The following is a 20,573-nucleotide window of genomic DNA, read 5'->3' on the forward strand; positions in this document are numbered from 1 at the left end:
CATACTGACTTTTATTCACTTGTAAAAACAGGCTGAACGGTCGCTGCAGGTTACAGAAGCAGTTCGGCCATCAGGACTGAGAGTTTTTGGAAATCGTCATGATAATCCAAAAATCGTCTATCACTCCTTGTATCTCTGTCTGGAAAGAAGATTAGGATGTATATCAGAATGGGATCCCCACAAAGGGACATCATCAGTCTTTAACATGAAGCGTCTCTGTGAGATATGAAGTCCTTTGTTGAACGCAACGTCCCAGATTAGACGGACAAAGAAAGTCCTGCTTCGTGAAACTCATCTGAAACGCTTTTAAAAACAGCCTGATAAATGTCGAGAAACTCACCACAATGAAGCTCTTTAGTCAAATTTCTCTTGCTTTTCACACTTCACCCGACAGCTCGGAGCATAATGTGCGTGGGCTTGTCGAGCTCAAGAGAGCCCTCGGTGCATATGGTGGTATACGAAGTAAAGTTTCACAGCCCACCTATTCTGCCACTCTGAGTGGATATTTAAAAGTATGAACCTGCAAGAACATCTACTGTTAAAGTCTCTGATTGATAGGGAGGAAATCCATCTTATTTCTGAGGGCTATCTTTAGCGACCAGAACTCTTGACGTGCACAAGCACAGCACTTCAGAGGCATGTGAGGAACTTTATGTAAAGAAAGACTTGCAGACTAAATGATTTCTTGTAGGTTTCTTACGCCGCTAACGAGCACAGCTGCTGGCGAGCTCCTCATAAAGCTGCTAATGGTCTCTGAAGGGTTTTTGCTGATTGCACCGAAATCCACATATTCACTGTAACTTTAGGAGCAAAGAAATCTGCCTGCACTGTTTCATGCTGATAGTGAATCAACATGCTCAAGTGCACCTAAGTGCACTTCATTTGTTTAGGTGTTGAAGTCAACAGCAAGACATTAAGAACAGGACAGCACTTCAGACGACTAATTTGTTCATGCAAATACAAGCAGCACACTTCCATCCTCACTCTGAGTCCTCTTCTTGTCTGAGTAAGCACTTTGAGCTCAATGTTTAAGGATACCTGCTCATTCATTAGTTTATCAACCTTGTATTTTCAGTCCCTGCTACAGTTTCCTGTTGTACGATAATGATCGGGCCTCACAGCTAGCCAACGTTTTAAAGAGTTGCGGGAGCGCTGCAGTGATCTGGGTCGTTCAGTTTAAAGGCGGAGTTAGTAGAAATGAAAACACAACATTCAAACGTGGCGCTTCCTCCCTGGACTCATCGCCACCAGAAGCTCAAACTCACCGCAGGAAGTAGTGTTTACGTTTACTGCTCGTATGCTAGCACAAGCTAACCCCCGGTGTTTGGCTCCAAGCTGTTCGATAGAAAGAACACAGATGTAGCGAGTTCGTTTTTGCCTTTTAAATATAGTTTAAGAAGTAAAAATTATAAGAGTAGTATAAATAGCATATAATGGTTCAGTTTGCACGAGCAGGTGTGGACATGATTACTTTGGTTTAAAACCAAGACCATGGGGCGCTGGTGGCGCGCGTCCCATGTAGCGAGGCTATGCTCCTCTCCCGCCGGCCTGTGGCTCCTTCTCCAGCATGTCTCTCCCCGCTCTCTCCCTGATTTCCAACTCTATCCCCCTTCCTCTATCGATAATAAAGGCAAAAAAGCCAAAAATAAATCTTTAAAAAAAAAACAAGACCATAAAAATACTTTTATAACTGTAGAGAAACTCGTCAACTTTCCTCATCCAGAAAATTTCACCGTAGAAATCAATAATCGTGTCTGACCTTCCTCCCCCATCCCTCCCTCAGGGAATGACCCCGCTCATGTACGCCTGCGTCCGCGGCGATGAAGCCATGGTCCAGATGCTGCTCGACGCCGGAGCCGATATCAACAGCGAGGTCAGTGTTCAGGATAAAACCAGCAGCATCTACACATTTATTATTTCCATACTTCAGTTTTTGTTGAAACTATTCATTTACATTTGTTGTTGTTGTTGTTGTTGTTGTTGTTGTGTATCAGTGAAAACGATTTGTGTCGCTCTCTTCCTCCCCTCTCTCTCTGTCTTCATTGTCTCACCTGCTGTCGGCATGCCCTCTGTTCTCCTGGCAGCTCATTACATGAAGTGCACAGATAAGCAACGAACAAGCATCATTTGCATAGTAACAATGATAGTTTGTCTCTACACGGATGCAGAATATTAATCCTCTGATAGTCTCTAAATGCAGGCGGTTTGCCTTACATCACATCAATAATGCATTACCCATGTAGCAGTGTGTGCACTTAGTGTAACTCGCTCCCACAGACTGTGCATCCAGCATGAACTTCATCTAGTTGAACCTGCAGCAGCAGTGGAAACAATATGACTGTGTGTCTGCAGTGTGTTCTGTCTGTGTTCGGCAGCTTTAAATTTAGTTGGTGATGAGTATATTCAGATGTGTGAACGCTTCATTGACTCTCCTCCATCATATTGACCTCATCGTTTAACTGTTGTGATCGCTCCACTGGTTCAGCAGCTGTGTTAAGTGAAGGTGTGTTGACTCTTAAGCAAAGGCTTACCTGAATTAATGATCCAGGAGTTTGTTTGGTTTAATGAAAACTGAAAGAATCAATTCACCCAAAATGCAGCAAACATTTTTAAGAAGAATAAAAAAAACAGTCCTGTAGATGTTTTAAGTGCTGAGGTTTTAAAAAAAAAGTTTTAATACTGACTCTCTTTAGTTTCATCTGTTGCACCGAGACGATAAAGATGAATAGAAAGAGTCCTCTCACCCAAAGGTCCTCAAAGGTTGTTAGTTTCCTTTCACTTTAACAATCCACGGGAGCATTTCATGAATAAACCCAAAACTGATGGCAAGTAACTAAGCCCTTATACTCACATGTTTGTAACAACCAAGCTGTTACAGTTAATTTAGTTTTAAGATCAGGAGAGACAAAGAATAACGTAAGACTTATCACGCCAGTTTTTGTTGTTTAACTAGCACATTACGTTACATTTACTTCATTAACCTTACTTTACAATATATAACGTGACGTGTGACATCACCTAACGTTACGTTACGTATGTTGAATTTTTTACACTTTGGTACATTAGATTACGTTCCACTACGTTACTTCACATTGCATGACGTTATGTGACGTAAAGTCACGTAACGTTACATTGTTTTTATAACTTTTTACTTTATGCTACACTTGATAATGTTAGGTAACGTAAGTTTGTGTTGTGTTGTGTTATTTTACCTTATGTTATTTTAGCTGACGTTATGTTATGTTTTGTAACCTCATGATACGTGACGTTAAAATGATAAACAGCTTTTACCCGTGTGCTTTATGTTGTTTTAACTCCTGACAATTCTCCACTCACATCATAAACTTGAGGTGGTTTCTCTGCAGCAACTAAAGCGCAAAAACATTTTATAGGAGGTTGTAACCCCCAGCCATTGTAGGATTTATAGCAAAATTTAGCTTTTCGTTGAGTCATGATTAGACTTTTTTTTTTTTTTTTTTTTTAAAGATGTCACAAGCCAAAAAAAAAACACCATAAACTTCGACCAGCCTCATTCCTGATTTAGCAGCCAACAGTTCTTTTGGGTTTGTTTGTTTGGGGAGATAATAGTGAAGATGTCCTGAGGAAGGTGGGAGGGTAATGACCCAACACAAACGACAAACGAATTTCCAATCACTCCCTCTGTGTTAAGAAGCGGATAGAAATTTCAAACCTCAGCATATAAAACTTAAACTATCTGCAGGGAGAAATTATTTCTTTGTGATTGTACTTTGGGTGAAAACAGATAACAGCTCCACACCACTGGTAAAACTATATGAGAGGCATTTAGTGAAAGTCGTTAGTCCCAATATGGGAAGCTTTTGCAGACAGCGAAGCCCTGTGCTCCAGCTGAAACTGCCTGATATTATGAAGCGATTAATAATTCATAACTGCGAACACAAAAAACACAACAGTCCCACTGTTGTTTAGCGTCAAAGCTCTAATGAAATGTGACATTACATTAAGCGTCTGTTGGAAAAGAGGTCTCCTCTAGGCGACATTTAAGAATAATTTCTATAATTTACGCAGGGATAAAGCCACTTAAGAAATCGCAGAACAACATCAGGCTGTGTGGCGGTATTAATTTTACCCCGACGCCGCTTTGTTCATGAGTCAGCACCACCCATTTTGACAGTGTTTGTAGACCTTGCCAATGTTGTGTTTCCCCCCTCTGGTTTCATTCCCCTTTGAAATGAAACGCTATTTAAAGACGCTAGATAGCGCAGAGTGCGGCCCGAGAGCCGTGCCGATGCAGATCGAAGCACTTCCCAACGTAAAGCGTGAGGATTGAAACGAGAGGTGTTTTTTTTTTGTATTTTTTAAGATTTCAAGCTGCTCCAAGATTTTTCCTGTGAAACTCAAAAGAGGAAAATCTCCCTCTGCCATCCTGCCCTCACTTTGCTTACACTCCTCCTCCTCCTCCTGCATACTGCTTCTCGCTCCTCCTTCTCCTCCCCCTGTCCTGAGCTGTGAATGTTAATGGCTGTATATATATATATATATATCTATATATCTCTCTCCCTGAACTTCACCTATGACTTCCCAGGTGCCAAGCACAGTAAACAAGCACCCCTCAGTTTATCCTGAAACGCGCCAGGGGACGCCTCTCACTTTCGCCGTGTTACACGGACACGTCCCTGTCGTGCAGGTAGTGACGTTTCTCACCTGTAAACATTAACCTGTGGCCCTTGCCCTGAACCTTTGTACTAAAACTGAGGATATGATAATGATGATGATTATTATTATGGTGCATCATAATAATAATAATAATAGTAATACTAGTAATAACAACTCCACATGTCATTTTGATTTCTCCTTCTTGATCCTCCTATCTGTGCAGGAAATAGTCTCAGTCCCATGCAGAGGCAAACAGCTGCAGTGTACTGCCGCCGTGCCAGAACAACACAGATCTGTGTCACGTCGTAACGTGTCAAATGTGTGAAGACGTGTTTGTAACACTGTAGAAACATGTCTGTCCCGTGACAGTCGTTACCTTGACCGAGTGAGATCATACGATTTGTTATAACAAGAGACTCTTCTTGTGCTACTTTTCATCCGGTTATCACACTTTTCATTCACACTCATTAGATTCGATTAGGTGTTTAATTACGTTTGACCAGGTAGAAGACATGAGATTGGGAGGTTTTTTTTCTCAGCTCTATAAACAAGGTGCAAAAAAAAAAAAAATGGCAGAAAAAGGATGAAAAAAGTCCAGGACACATAAAACAGGTTGATTGAAAATATATCGGTGTGTTACATGAAAACGGATATTTACATATACAAAGCAATTTACATTACATATATATATGTATATATATATATATCCGGATATAACGGAGATACTTTATAACATGAAACAGGAAACAGGAAATATGTATATGGATGTCTCGATTTGACAACTTATTTAAGATCTACTTCAGGTTCAGTTTGAGACACGACAGAAATACAACGTTATAAGTGTTAGAACTCAATCTGGCGTTAAAATGTAAGTCCTCATAATTTGTATGAAATAATAATTAACAGATTCTTGATGAATATAGTGAGAATTATAACTTCTTTTTTTTTTAGTTAATGACTACATTTTTGTCTTTTCTGGCATGGCAGCTTTACATTTCGGTGTCCAACTCTCATGATTGAGTTTCTTTTTTTCCCTATGTATGATCTTCATGTGTTTAGATGAGTCACTCAGCCCCTCTGACATCTATCTGAATCTAAAGAATAGTCCTGCAGCAGCAGACGAGGCCAAACAAGCAGCACAGAGCTCAAACAACAATTCAGGGACGCCATATTTGAGTTCTTCTGTAATATATGATTCATTGTGTTGCAGTAGTTGTTGGCACACTGGCTGACACTGGCTGGAAGCTTGATGAACAACGTCGCCCTGAGGAATTTTTCAATAATTAATCTCCACCAACACAATCAGAGTTGGGGAGGGGGGGGGGGGGAGAACTATTTTGATTCCTCCTATCTGAGCTCAGGCAAGTGTACACCAACAATAAGCCTCCCCTAGTCAGAACGTAATGAGGAAGAGCAGCGAGGAGTGTTTGGTGTCCAAAGCTAGAGATCGTCTAATTGAGGTGGTGTTGGTTTCCAGCAGGAGAGAGTGTTCCTCCTGCCAAGCCCGAGTGTAACACAACATCTCTTCCTGGCTTGTTTTCTTCTCCCCCCCCCCCCCCCCCCCCCCTTTCTTGATTGTACCCCCATCTCCCTCCCGTCTCCCACCTCCCTCCTTCTCTGCCACAGTTGCTGCTGGATAACAGAGCGAATGTGGAGGGCGCCCTGCAGGATGGGGCTGAGAACTACACAGAGACCCCGCTTCAGCTGGCCGCCGCTGCAGGTAACCACACGGGAGGCTGCAAAGACAATCCGACATCCAGCGTTACTTAACTGACCCTGACATGAATTCTCCCGCCAACCAAATGTGAACTGAAAAAAGACAAATCTTGACTACAACAAAGCGTATTATTTTCTCGCTCTAGATAAGGAAAGAAGACTGAGACCACTTTAATGTCCGGCTCTCAGGGAGCTTGTATAACAGTGTTTTATTTAAAAAAGTTCATTCTAACTCAACCAGTGGGTAGACATACAGTACGTTTACAGTTGTGACTTTTCATGGCACAGTGAGCGACCTCAGGAAGGAACAGGGAGCCAGGTTGCCACGGTAACCGCTGCATATAACTCTCTTAACATCTTCTTCATTACACAATAAATAACTGAGATGAAATAAAGAGCACGTTCCCAGAGCTCGTTTCCTTAATGAATTGGAATGAATGAAAGAGTTTTCACTCAGCTTCGGGATCTTTTTTCTCCGACTCCCTCCTGTTTTATTTTATTGTCACTTAACAAGTTACCAGGATATCAAATTAGGAATGAGCAATACGAGGATCAAGGGACTCGGGTTACATTGTGATTAATTTTTAATGAGCAGCGTCTTGAATGTATCAGATTAGTATTGAGGTGTTTAAATCTGCTTAAAATGAAATCTACTTTGGTTTATGCCGTTCAAATTTCACTGATGCAGCTTCTGAAGATTTTCAATCCAAGTCGCCATGTGGAACCGTTGGTTGTTGGGGATTTTTCTCGTAGAGCTCACTTCAACATCTACTAAAGTCTAACGAGCCTTCTCCAAACATTTGATTTTTTTTGTCGTAAAATTTCAGACCTTCACATTTAGTTGAAGCGCCAATGCAACGAATCACGATAAATCCAAACTTTGGTAAAACTTTAAATGAAGGACACACAAGTCGCTTATTAGCATGCTAAATTAGTAGCATACTGGCTCCTTATTGGCCACTTCCAAGCTCGTATTATGTTCATTGTTTGTTCGTTTATATGTAAAATAAAAAATCAATAAAAAGTAAAAAAAGAAAGAAAAAGCCAAATGATAAAAGTGAGATTTAAAATAGCATCAAATGTAATCAGTATTGTCCTGCGGTAGCCTTTTATTCATGCGTGACCGTTTTGTACTGTTCAGGTAACTTTGAGTTGGTGAGTTTGCTTTTGGAGCGAGGGGCCGACCCCATGATCGGGACCATGTGTCGAAACGGCATCTCCTCGGCCCCGCTGGGAGACATGAACTCCTACAGCCTGGCAGCGGCACATGGCCACAGGTAACACACAGCGACACACACACACACACAGTGACACACACAAGTGCCAGCCAGCCTGAGACGTATCCATTACCTCTGTATTGATCCATTTACACACTCTGCTCTGGTCCATCTGCCACCCACAGAATCCTGCAGTAGAAGAGAGGCAGAAATCTCGCCCTCACTGTCAGACAGCCGGCGACGATAAGAGCTGCAGTCTATTCGGCGGCCATTATGGTTTCAGTTTGACATCATTTCCCTGCAGCTAAATACGATAAAGCCCATTAACATTCAGGGCAGTGAGAGCTGTCAGGGAGAGGAGCGGAGAAGCAGGCCAACTAAACAAAAGCTTGCATTATTATTAAGACGATCAATTACAGTGCATCGTGAGCCGCCTCACGCTGCAGTGGGATTGGTGGTGAGATGATGCTGGTGAATAAGTCGTGCCTTCCTCTTCTCGAGTAAAAATAACAGAATTGAACTACCGTCACACTGATCCCTGCGTTGAGTTTCTGCTTTTACTCCACAGGGACATCCTGCAACATTTCAAACACAAAGAGTCTCTCTCTCTGGTGTCAGAATCAAAACCCCGTCGAGGAGTCAAAGCATTATGATGAACAAAAGAAGGACGGGGAAATGAGATTACAGTCTATACAAAAATTATTACACTTTAATAAAACATATTTAATGCATCTTGGCAGCGGTGTGTGATTTAAAACAATAGATCTGAAAGATTTAAGTGATAAATATCAGAGCCTCTCTGTCCCTTCTATCAGCCTGAAATCTACAATCTACCATTTACTCTCCACCAGTCTGTGGATAATAGCTCCATTCCCACTGCCTCTGTTTCCCATTTGTGGTTACCTGACTCCTGCATGTGATCCTGTATCTCTCTACCTACCCCTCCAGCATCTCGTTTTCTTTGACATTTAGTTGCGGCAAAAAAAAGAAAGGGACCCAAAAACAGATGGATGGTGAGTCGTTGTTCATTTGGAACAAAAACACACAGTTTTTGGTGAATATATGTACAGAAGGGGTGAAAAGGCCAAACAAGATACACGTGAGTGAGTTTTTTCACCATGAGGAATCGCTTTGGCGGGACGACTCAGCTTTCTGCATTGAAGTTATTTCCCAGATTACCTGGACATTAACTTTAAAGAGGACATATTATCCCCCTTTTTCACCTGTTCAAACAGTCCCCCCTGTGCTCTAAATGAAACATCTGTGTTTCTGTGCTTTGGTCCAAATATAACATGAATCAACCAGCAGAGGAGGTTTGTGACCCTGTAGAAACCAGCTCTCTCTGAATGCTTCGTTTTGGTGTGCGTGTCTCTTTAAATGCAATAAGCCCCGCCCCCTGAGTTTTCCCGGTAGTTATCACTCCTCTGTAGAGACGATAAAAATGGCGGACCTGCACAAAAGAGTTCATGGGTGGAGACACCCGGGGAGGGGAGGGGATTTCCTTTAACAGAATCCAACTTGTGATGTCACAAACCGAGAAATTTTGAAACGGAGCATTCTTCTGTGTTTGGTAAGACTTAATCAGACCACAATTAAAGGACTGGATGGATTTATTTCAAATTTTGTGGGTTGGTAGACGCTCAGGTTACTCAAATAAATGTTCAAAAACACTGTAGAAGAGGATTTTTCATAATATGTCCCCTTTACTACTAATCCCTTGTGGTCTGGATCCTTTTTGAATCTCTGTGTCCCTCTTACATTTTGAAAAGCACAACTCTTCAAAACAAAATACAATTTGTACTTTAGACAACGGTGTCCTTTGTTTTTGCAACAGTACAGAGTGAGCAGAGCGAGCGGCCTGCACACGGCTCTGAACTGAGGGGCTGACTGCGAGCCAGGCCTTGTCACCCAAAATCAGTGCAGGACTTAAATGAAGCTACTGTGGCTGAATGAGAGCAAACCCTGCAGCCAGCCTCTGCAAATCTTGCGAGAAGCCGACCCGCGAAGACTGAACGCCGTAAAAACTGCAGCTTTTTTTGCCCATGGTGGAAGAATTTTGTTGCGCAACAATCGCATGAAGGTTGACAATTCGGGCGTCTGTTCTCTGCACTGTATCGGCCGAAATGCTCGCTCATTAAAACCCAGGGGACTGTTTTTGGTCCATCAAACAAAATCTGGTAAACAGCTTCAAAGTGACGACAGTTAGCCTCCCACCGACTTGTCATCCGTGATCAAACAATCTGAGAATCAGGAAATGATGATGTGTTTGCCCCTCCTCTCTGGTGCAGATGGCGCTCTGATGCATCCCCGGGCTGCGATCACGCTGCGTGTCTGAGTCCTTTCTTCTCCAAACGAGGACATCCGCCTCGGCTGCATGAATCTGCAGAATGAAAGGGGGGGAAAAGTAGCTTAAATCCAGCTTGATGTTTTTTGACTCTACACACCAGCTCTGGATGTTTAAAGTCGTCATCATGCTTAATTTAGTACATGAGAAGATTTCGAGTGCCATCAAAGCTGGAGGGCTGCATGAGCTTAATGTGGAGTTAACACAGTGCGTGTTTGCCTAATTTAAAACCATTTCCCAGCCTGTTATCATCCACTTCACAGCTTCTCCTCTTACGATTTAACCTCAGGCTGTGCTAGGTGTTTTATTTTTTCTTCTTCGGGTTTTCTCCCCCCCCCTCCCTAGTAACTTTTTTCTTCTTCTTGACCTTAAAAGAATCTGTCACTGCATCTTCACACTCTGCTCCCCTTTAACCTCCGTCTGAGTGTGTCACGTTCTCCCTCCTTCCCTCCAGGAATGTGTTTCGGAAGCTGTTGGCGCAGTCGGAGAAGGAGAAAGGGGATGTTCTGTCCCTGGAGGAGATTCTCGCGGAGGGATCGGACCCGAGCGAGAAGAGGCTGGTGCCGCAGGCCAACGGCGGAGGAGGGACCCTGCGAACAGGAAAGGCCAGACTGAGGGCCTTGAGAGAGGCCATGTACCATAGCGCAGAGCACGGCCATGTGGACATCACCATAGACATCCGCAGCTTAGGTCAGATTTACTAATGCATGCCTCACTGGCACACTCGCCGCTCGCTCTGTGCTGCCTCCAGCTGTCCTGGAGATGTGCTCATGCTGTGCTCCTGTCCCGTCCTGTCCTCTACACTCGCTCACAAATCACTACCGCTCATTCAGCCATGAGACACACACGGGAGTTTATATATGTGACATATCATCTTTAACCCCAGCATCATCCATTTCATTAGACATAAGATCCACTGTGAAGTTCATGGGAAGAAAATGGCTTCAAACAATCTTCCGCACTTGGCCGTTTTGGACGCCACTCAGTTCGCTAGGCGAACGTCAGACCAACAGGTGTTGTCGAGATGAAAGCGGGCAAGAGAACTGGTTCAGCGATAACTCATTCTACCCGACCTGAAAGCTTCTACTTTTTTTTCTAGCTTGACGATGTAAAAACTAGAGAAGAAAAAAATTAATAAAATGTTTTATTTTTACTATCAAAACAAACATTTTAAATTGGAGTGTTTATGGGACTTCCATGTCTCAAGTGGACACTCGAGGAACTGCAGGTTTTTTTTGCACTTCCACTTTTCAACACTGGAGGTTGCCACTTGGACTCTACAGGAGTTAAATACAAAGATATGAATAAAGATTGGAAACAGGAGAAAAACAATCAACCTCGAAGCTGCTTTCAATTTAAGAATATTTTTCACAAAAGACAAAAGTGTAAATCTGTCAAATTGAAGCTTCACTCTGGGGTATAAATACAATAAATAATGTGTTAACTCGTGAGCTTCAGAGTTTCTGGTAGGCTGATTTTGCCCGGCTGGAGGGTAATTCATGGTGTCTGCATAATGGTTTGCGTGATGCAGATTACGTCATCTGTCACAGTGTGTGAGCATTAGAGCCGACCCTGTTCGACTGTCCGTGTGCTGCCCAAAATGTATCATCCGGGGGGCTGTGGGCTTGTTTGTCTTCTTTGTGTGTTTGCAATGTGTTTCACCATCCCTCATCCTGTTCTCATTAGGAGCACACACACACACACACACACTTTCTGTTTCAGGATGAATTTGAGAAACCAAGGAGCTCTTGTTCTTACTCTGAGGAGGTGGCTGTGTGTGTGTGTGTGTGTGTGTGTGTGTGTGTGTAGGGATCTGGGCTAAACTGTTTAACCCCTGTTTCCAGTCTTTGTGCTAAGCTGTTGTGATAGCTCCTGAAACTTTTTCTTCTCGTCCAAGTCGGAGTATGAAAAATTATTCTCAGACATGTTCCCAAGATTCTACTAGATTCATAGTTTCTAAATTAACAAAAAGGTTTAAAAAAAAAATAAAATAATAACTTAAACTCAAACGAGTGCAACTCTCTGATCCAGTAGATGTCGCCCTTGAGCACAGAAGAATAAAACCAAAACAAGCTGCTGATCGGCCACACCTCCAGCCCCCCTCCCCCTCGTGTTTGCATTGTCGTGTTAGCGGGCTAATGTTAGCACCCTTTCGTTAGCTTGGAGCTTCACATTGCATGTAAATTCACACGGAAAGACCAGGATGTAAAAACGCATCCATGACATGACCTTTTAAAGGTTCGATAAAATAGCTGAAGAGAGATGGGAAACGTTGGGAGGAGAGAGGACGGGGTTGGAGTCAAAACCCACGATTCATGTGGCGCACAACATAACCGCTAGCTGATCCAACGCCACCGAAAAATACATCTTCATATTGTTGATTTTTGGGGACCAAGCCTCTAAACACCTAAAGTCATGCGTATTTTAATGCATTATGACTAAAAGAAAAAGTGTATTTTTGTCATTTTACTGCTTAAACAACGATTACAGAGAAATGACTCAAGGACATTGATCTTCTGCATTAATCAGATCATCTTTCTAATTCATGTTAATGTGACATTTTCATCTTTTTGCAAAGACATTTCTAAATATTGCATTCTTTAAATACAATCAAGTGCTCCCTTTATATTTCCTGCTGATCCTCCAACTTTCCCATAATCCATCTCTCACCGTGCAATCGCCCTCCGACTCACTCTCACCCCCGTGCAGTGATGGAAACATGGTCGGTTCTGTCGCCCTTGAAAAAAAAAACTGCTTCTCCATTGAAATGTGTTTTCCACGTGTATTCACTGTCCGTGTGGTGTCGTTCCCAGGCGTTCCCTGGACGCTGCACACCTGGCTCGAGTCCCTGCGTACCTGCTTCGTCCAGCACCGCCGGCCGCTCATCCAAGGCCTGCTGAAAGACTTCAGCTGCATCCAGGAGGAGGAGTACACCGAGGAGCTCATCACACACGGCCTGCCGCTCATGTTCCAGATCCTCCGAGCCAGCAAGGTCAGCGCCGCTCCCCTTTCATGTGCTCGTAAACAAAACGCTTGTTAGAGGAAAAACATCTGACAAAGTGAGGCTGGATATCTGGGAATACAAACCGTCCTGGGCTTGTGGGATGACATTAACGCTCACATTTGCATATTTTCAGATGCACTCTAAACCATATTATCATACATTTGCATGAAGATTTGAAAACCGGGGGGGAAAAAAAGGTCAAGGAACTTCAATCTTTATAAACTTTACATCCTGATGTGTGTTCGTTTGTGTGTTTTGCAGAACGAGGTGATCAGCCAGCAGCTGTCAGTCATCTTCACTCAGTGCTATGGGCCCTTCCCCATCCCTAAGCTGACAGAGATCAAGAGGAAACAGACCTCACGCTTAGGTAAAGAACTTGGGGTTAAAAATAGTATCCGTTCCTCCCTTTTCTCTTGTCGTTTCTGCATAAATTGAATCTGAGTGACGACGAGGTGACAGCAGGGTAAGACAGGAACGTTGGGAGCTGAGAGATTGAGTGAGGTTAGAGTGCTTAACCCAAGAAATATATGCTTATTTTCGTCCTCATATTTACACTCCAGGAGGTCCCTGTAGGTTTTTAATCTCTTGTTTGTTCACACACTTTGTTTTCCAGCAGATATAAAAAGCTCAAATCAGCTGATTACAGTTGGAGTGCTTTCGTATTACATCTTTCGGTCCTAAAATGCGACTTTTTGATCCAGTAGATGTCGCACTTGAGCACCAGCATAACACCAAAACAAACGGTTTGGCCACGCCCCCGCCGTACTGTCGCCTCGCTAAACTCACTGTAAGATTCATGGCAGTGCAGAGGGTGACGCTGTGAATCTTATCGCGAGTTCACGATCTTCACATCCCTTCGAACTACTGAGTCAGAGAAGAGGATTTTTATTGAAGTCATCTGTCAAGCAGCTCTGACTCTTCTTTTTATGTCAAATATGAGACAAAATTATTGAATTATGGGAGTCTTACACCAGAAGAAGTCATGAAACAAACATCGGTACACGAATTGGAAATTGGCTAGATAGTTATTTGAAACATCTGTATCGGTCGGGATCTTCATAATCGGTGCATCATATTTGTCGGGGTGTTTTGCAGGCAGGAAGTGCATGCACATGAAAGTTAGGATGTGTTTTATGGGTCGGATCAGGTGCTTAAAGCCATTTTGAAGCTGCAGGAAGTCCAGGCAGCTTTATGGAAAGAACATTTTTAACTCAGAGCTTTATATAGAGGAGCACAGACTCTTTAACTCAAAGAGCAAGAATGATTTGAATGAAACAGAAAATCATCCAGACGTTGTATACAGTACAGTAAAAGTGCAGATCACGGTGCAGTTATTTCTTGTAAGATGATGAAGATAAAGTCACAGATGTTTCCAGATCGTTGGTCTCATGTTTGTCATCATTGCAGGAAGAGGCAGCGACACAGTGAGAGACTGTGCTGCGCTGCCATCTAGTGTCGGAACAACAACAGGTTCAGGATCAAGTCACAAAATGCTCCATTGTTTTTTTTTGTGCGTAGAAATGACTTCAGATCATTTTTTCATTGTGATGTTCGAGGAGACTAAAAAGCTCAAAGGCCGGGACGTCACTTTGAGAATCTGAATAACGCATGAACCACATGATCTCAGGCGTTTCCTGCCTGCATTCAGGAGACTTGCTGAGCTCTTCTTATTGTTTCGTTCTTCTTTTCAGACCCTCACTTCTTGAACAACAAGGACATGTCCGACGTCACGTTCCTGGTGGAGGGGAAACCGTTTTATGCACATAAAGTTTTGCTGTTTACAGCCTCACAGAGGTAACAAAGACAATTCTGCTGGTTCATTGATTGTTATCTCGTTTTCTCTTAATACACCTTTAACAACTCCTTCTGTTTCCTCCAGGTTCAAGTCACTGCTACAGAATCGACCAGCTGCAGAGAACACCTGTATTGAGATAAGCCACGTCAAGTACAATATTTTCCATGTAAGATTTTTGTTCTTGCACGTTAGCTCTCCAATGATAACCTGACAAAAGCCACTGATATAATGGTTTAAGAGAGAGAGACAACAGGAGTGCTTCAGGTGTCCCTCAAACCACCCGAGCTCATGAAAGTCATTTATTTCCAAAACATATTTGAGCAACAAGATTCAAGGAGCTTCAGTTCACAAAAGCATCAAGACAAAGAGACATTAATACAACATTTAAGATTCACAACAACAAGCCATGAAGGGGCGTCGGTGAGCGTGCCCCATGTGGAGAGGCTTCGGTCCTTCGGGGCTGACCTGTGGCCCATTTCCTGCATGTCGTTCCCCACTTTCTCTCTGATATTTGACTCGATCCACTTTCCTATCTGTAAATAAAGACATACAAACTGGGAGCTGGCACCAAAAGAGGAGGACAGATGTTATGTACGAGCACATGACTGGTTTGTTTTTAACCAATGTTTGAGTTCCCTTTTTAAAGGTTGAGTCGTTCTCACGGTCCCTGACATGTGATGGTAATTTGTTCCAGGAATGGTCGACTTTGACAGACACCACCTAGTGACTGAATTTAGCTCTACGCCTTTGGAACACTACAGATTTGGCCGGTGGGAAAAAATCCTGAAATAGCTGAAAGATAGCAGAAGCAGATGCATTTGTGATTATTCGATTCATGCACAGAGACTGAATTTGAAACATGTTGCAGTGAAACCACACTATGGGGAATTAATGAATATATAATAGAAACATTGTGATTGACTGAACTGTCATCTGCGTTTCAGCTGGTCATGCAGTATCTGTACTGCGGAGGGACTGAGTCTCTGCACATACGCAACACTGAAGTGATGGAGGTAAGAACGACTTAACCAAAACCTGCTGAGCGACAGCGCCAGAATTATCACGTCTAATCCTCCATTCTTTGTGGCTGTTCTGTTTCCACAGCTTCTGTCTGCAGCCAAATTCTTCCAACTAGAGGCCCTTCAGAGACACTGTGAGATCATCTGCTCCAAGAACATCACCACCGAGACCTGCGTGGATCTGTACAAACACGCCAAGGTGAGAGGACGACAACTGACATTTAATCAGTACACATTCATACACAGCTCATCAGAGATGATAAACAAGCAGGGCTATGACACTCTGGTATCTATTAAAGGTGTGATTATATAACGCTGCTCTTCTCAAAATGATAATATTCATGATTGTCTAAATGACTTCTAGCTACAACCCCTCTGATTCACTGCTGCCAGACGTGCCTTTAGCCTTTTAACACATTATTTTGGCTTCACAGCCTGAACTTTGAGGTTTTGGTTTTTCAGTTCTCTAATCATTATGTTCCACAGCAGGCATCTCATTTTCAGCTAAAATATCTAATAATAAAAAAAAGTACACAAGCAGCTCATTTTAAAAGAGAAAAAATAAAAGTTAGCAACAATGGGCTTGTGGCTGTGTGAACCATTCTCTCAGATCAGTCCAGGGAGAAACTCTGAGATAAAAGACAGTAAAACAGAAACGTGAGCTTTAAGAAAGTAATGACAGTAATAATGTACATACATTTCCCTATGATGATAGACAGAGAGATAGCGGTTTTGGCTTTGCCCATTTTTCTGTTGGCTTAGTTAACTGTGTGGATAGATCATTTAATGCCATCATGAGATATTTCAACTCTGTCCTCAACTTTTTGTTTATGTCTTAGTAATATAAAAAAAAAACTACAGACATTCCCACAAGCCTTCTCCTTACTTCTTGTTTGTTGCTAATTAGCAACTTTAAGCATATTTAGAAAGTTAACATGTTAAACTGAGACTGAAGACACTTTTATTCATCGGACATTGTATCGATAAAATGTCAAAATGTGATGTCATAATTACAATAACAAGATAATCAACGTAAACAACAAGCCTAATTTAATTTGGAAGATGTTAAAATCACATTAAAGGTTCTTTTTGTTCAGCACAGTGAAACACGTTCTGCTTTTTTCTCTCCATCATTTTTTGACGATGCAGTTCCTTGGCGCCTCGGAGCTCACTGCTTTCATCGAGGGCTACTTCCTGAAGAACATGGTGCTGCTGATCGAGCTCGACGGCTTCAAGCAGCTGTTATACGAAGCTCCGCCCCCCGAGAGCCCCGCGTCCAGTCCTGGCATCTGCACTGACATCCTCCTTGAGCTGGAGAAAAATCTGGCTGTGCGAATCCGCTCCATCCACCTCTCCACCTCCAAGGGCTCCGTGGTGTGAGAACATCGTCTCCCAGAAGCCCTTCGATCCAGGCACACAGCCATCCATGTAACGCCATTTTCAACGACCTGTGCCCCGCCTATAGACCATATTAACGCGACAGCCCTTTTACTCGTAGGTCATGCTCAGGGAAGCTCAGATGCTGTTCTAATGTTGCACTTCAGCTTCATTGTTGTGAGACGCGTAGGAATTGATATCGAATTTAGCATTTAAAACAAAAGTGAAAATCTGGAGGGACGAGTGGACATATTTATAAGCAGATCATTCGTAGTCATGAACATCCAAGCTAACATTGCAATTTTGTCTTTCCACAAGGTTTATTCGGAAATGTGAACATTAGCAGCAATGTTAGCGGGCTAGGAAATGCTAGGTTAGCTCTTTTGGCTCATCTGCTCCTACATTTGATGCTATCAAATATCTTTGTACCATTCAAGTACCAATTCTTTGGTACTGTTTAGAAACTAAAATCCTTTAATTAGATGTTATTCTAAGATAGCTTACCAATAGTTATGTTAGCTAGCTGTACAGTAATATTTGCAAATGTTAGCTATGGATTTGTTTGTTGTTAACATTAGCTGCAGTCGCTTATCCTCCCAAGTGAGTAACCAAATGTGTTTTGCGACATCACACATGCTGTTATTCTTAGCTAGCTAACATACCAACACTTAGCATGTTAGCTAACTGATCATTTCTAGGTATTTACTTTGTTAGCTGTCAATGCTATACTGAGTTATTAAACATGTTGTTTCAACTTGAATTATAGACAAAATTCCCGTTGAGTTATCACCAATAATTGTCGTTCTCATTAATTGAAAAGCAGTGAAATAGTTGGCTAAGACTTGTCAGATATCAGATATCCTTCATTAATAGCAGTGCGGAAATACAACCTTGAATAGAGCAGTATGACATTTTACAAAGCATTTGAGCTTCTCACCTGAGCTTGATGTTAGCTCAAATTGACTACAGCGTCGCTCATCTGTCCTGGCCCTGAAGACGGGCTGTGGGATTGTTTACGTCAGGGATTCTCTTTAATTCTCCCTCCCCGGGAGTCACTTCTGACATACGTGACAAAGTCAGAGTGAGAACTTTCTCACCTTGCCTCCTAATGGCTCCCATTTATAGCTAAACACCCCTACAACAACAACAACAAAAAAACAGTAAAAAAAAACAAACAAAAAAAAACATAACTGACTTGACCCAGCAGTATCATTTAGACCTAATTGTGATTATCGTATTTCATATAGGCCTAAGAGAAATGCATGAAATACATTCTGTACACCTTTTTTCGCTTAAAAAGGTAGAGTAGAAATTTAACACAAATAAAGCAGCTTTCTCATCATCTATGATATGAGACTTTGGTTTACATTCAACCTCACTTTATGGACAAAGATTAACACATGCCAAAATATAATCCTCCTATACATACAATAAAAGTGACTAGTAGCAACCCCAGGAGACGGACTTTAGGTGGACTCGTTTGAACCTCTTTACTGTCAGTCTGTCTCTTGTTTGTTGGACGCGTTTCACTGTGTTATATCTAAACTGTGTGCAGAGGCCAAACTGATCACAGGAACTTCCACTGAGGCCGACGCTGCAGCGCTGATTCAACTAAAGTCGGCCCACTCAGTGAACTCTATGCTGACAGATGCTTGAAAACACGGATGTCCAACTGGGAAATTAACTCCACGAAAACACTGTTGACTCTTTTTTTGCATGACACCTACTCAACTGAGCTGCCCTGATATTGCTTTTTATGCAGAGCTTACTTCACGGACCACTTTCTCAAAGTTGAAGTAAGGGGAAAACGCTGCTTATTAAAACTTTCTATCCACTGCAGAACTGACTGAGCTGGATTTTTTGGAGATGGATTTGGCAGGGACTTTCTCTTTCAAGGATATTTAAAAGCAAAGTGTAAATACGCCATCGGAGTCATCGTGCTGGTCATTCTTTTTTTTGTAATCTGATGTACAGTATTCTCCCTCACTCGCTTGGCTGATGACACCAGTCTCATTGAATGTGCTCCCTGAACCGTTTGTCCCCGCTCTGTGTCTGTTTATGCAAAAGTTGCATGGTTAATCTGTTTGTTTGAATCCTCTGTTTCTCCTCCGTAGGTGTGCTGTCCGTGTAGATCTGTAGGGCTGAGTATGGTGTTGATCGTTCCAGTTGAAGTTCAATCAGAGGATTTTCCCCTTCAGTTAAGGAGCTATTTCTGAGACATTCCAAATCATCAGGGTCGATTTAAAGAGGCATTTTAAATTCCCCTTTTTTTTTAGGTTCCAGCTACACAGAAGTTCTCAATAACTAATCATTTTTGAAGAGAGGTTCACTCACACATGAACTTTCTAAAAGGGTACAGCTTCAAAGTTAGATTGAGGATGAGGATATTTTTGGAGGAAAAGTCCAAAATGTGAATGCAGCTTGAGGAGCTTAAGGAGTTTGTTGATGCTGAAACATGCAACCAAGTTAATTTTCATCCGTCATCAAATTCCAACGACATCTTTAAACTAAAGCCAAAAAGGGAGGTCAACACTGGAACACTTGAGAGAAGTACCACGTCACACGTGAAAAAAAAAAAAAAATCCCTTTATGTCCAAGTGTGAAGATCACAAATAGAGATTTAAAACAAACAAGAACAAGACAAGTAAACAGAAAGGAGGACAAAGAGGACAATCCAAAACAAGGCAATAAGAAGGAGGTTTGGGGGGGCAGATCAAACTTTGAACACGTCCGAGGCTGTGTCTGAAGTCGCTCACTGTTCACTATATCATAGAGCGCACTATGAAGTGAACTCGCCATTATGTAGTGGTGAGCCTTGTCATACCCTATATAGTCCAATCATTTTATCCCACAATGCATTGGGAAAAGTAGTGTACAGCCGATCGTCACCATCCGAGCAATATATCCCATCATGCATTGCAGTTCCCTGATTTTATTTTATTATTTTTTTTTGCTAGCAGAAAGTGGAGTTTGTCACAGCTGTCAGGCTGACGAGAGGAGCAAACATGATAACAGATAATAAGTCATAGTTAAGGCGTTTTTTACAGAAATCTAGACGTCGTTTTGAGAGAGAGAGTCAAATGTAAATTTGTCCTAACGATAATGAAAGACTAAAGTCAAGAGTCTGTAGGAACAAAAAAATAATAAATAAACTATAATATTGATCCTCGGCCGCTGTTATGCTGCACGTTTAAATTGTGCGACAGCAACAAGCGGTGTCCGATACGTTTTGTTGTTTATTCGAGTAATGAGTGAACTGTATAGTCTAACTCTGTAAAGTGATTAGGGAATGAGTGAGAGATTTGGGACGCAGCCCGAGTGTTGTTCACGTCATTTATGTGCAAATTGGCTCAGGTGTTTTGAGATTTGCCTCCCCTGCAGCTTAAGCACAAATTATGTGTTGTTTCATTTCCTGAAAGCCTGGACACAAATGTCTCTAATTACCTCAGTGCAAACGCATATTCAA

At 42.2% G+C, this 20,573-nt stretch overlaps 1 protein-coding gene across 2 annotated transcripts in view; it reads left to right on the forward strand.

Moving 5' to 3' along the window:
• The window catches only part of LOC306817795 (ankyrin repeat and BTB/POZ domain-containing protein 3-A), a 156,101-nt gene extending 136,387 nt beyond the window's left edge, over positions 1 to 19,714 (forward strand). The window contains exons 6-17 of one of the 2 annotated variants that reach the window (XM_079334989.1): positions 1,784 to 1,873; positions 4,565 to 4,666; positions 6,262 to 6,355; positions 7,493 to 7,628; positions 10,367 to 10,602; positions 12,726 to 12,904; positions 13,178 to 13,283; positions 14,608 to 14,710; positions 14,796 to 14,877; positions 15,656 to 15,724; positions 15,816 to 15,929; positions 16,880 to 19,714. In XM_079334989.1, the coding sequence (XP_079191115.1) occupies positions 1,784 to 1,873; positions 4,565 to 4,666; positions 6,262 to 6,355; positions 7,493 to 7,628; positions 10,367 to 10,602; positions 12,726 to 12,904; positions 13,178 to 13,283; positions 14,608 to 14,710; positions 14,796 to 14,877; positions 15,656 to 15,724; positions 15,816 to 15,929; positions 16,880 to 17,110 (1,542 nt within the window). In that variant the 3' untranslated portion in view covers positions 17,111 to 19,714. The remainder of the gene's footprint in view (positions 1 to 1,783; positions 1,874 to 4,564; positions 4,667 to 6,261; positions 6,356 to 7,492; positions 7,629 to 10,366; positions 10,603 to 12,725; positions 12,905 to 13,177; positions 13,284 to 14,607; positions 14,711 to 14,795; positions 14,878 to 15,655; positions 15,725 to 15,815; positions 15,930 to 16,879) is intronic. The other variant, XM_079334990.1, reaches the window with a different exon arrangement.
• Positions 19,715 to 20,573: the final 859 nt, after the last annotated feature.

Source organism: Symphodus melops (genome assembly GCF_947650265.1).
Source record: "Symphodus melops genome assembly, chromosome: 22".
Classification (NCBI taxonomy): Eukaryota; Metazoa; Chordata; class Actinopteri; order Labriformes; family Labridae; genus Symphodus; species Symphodus melops.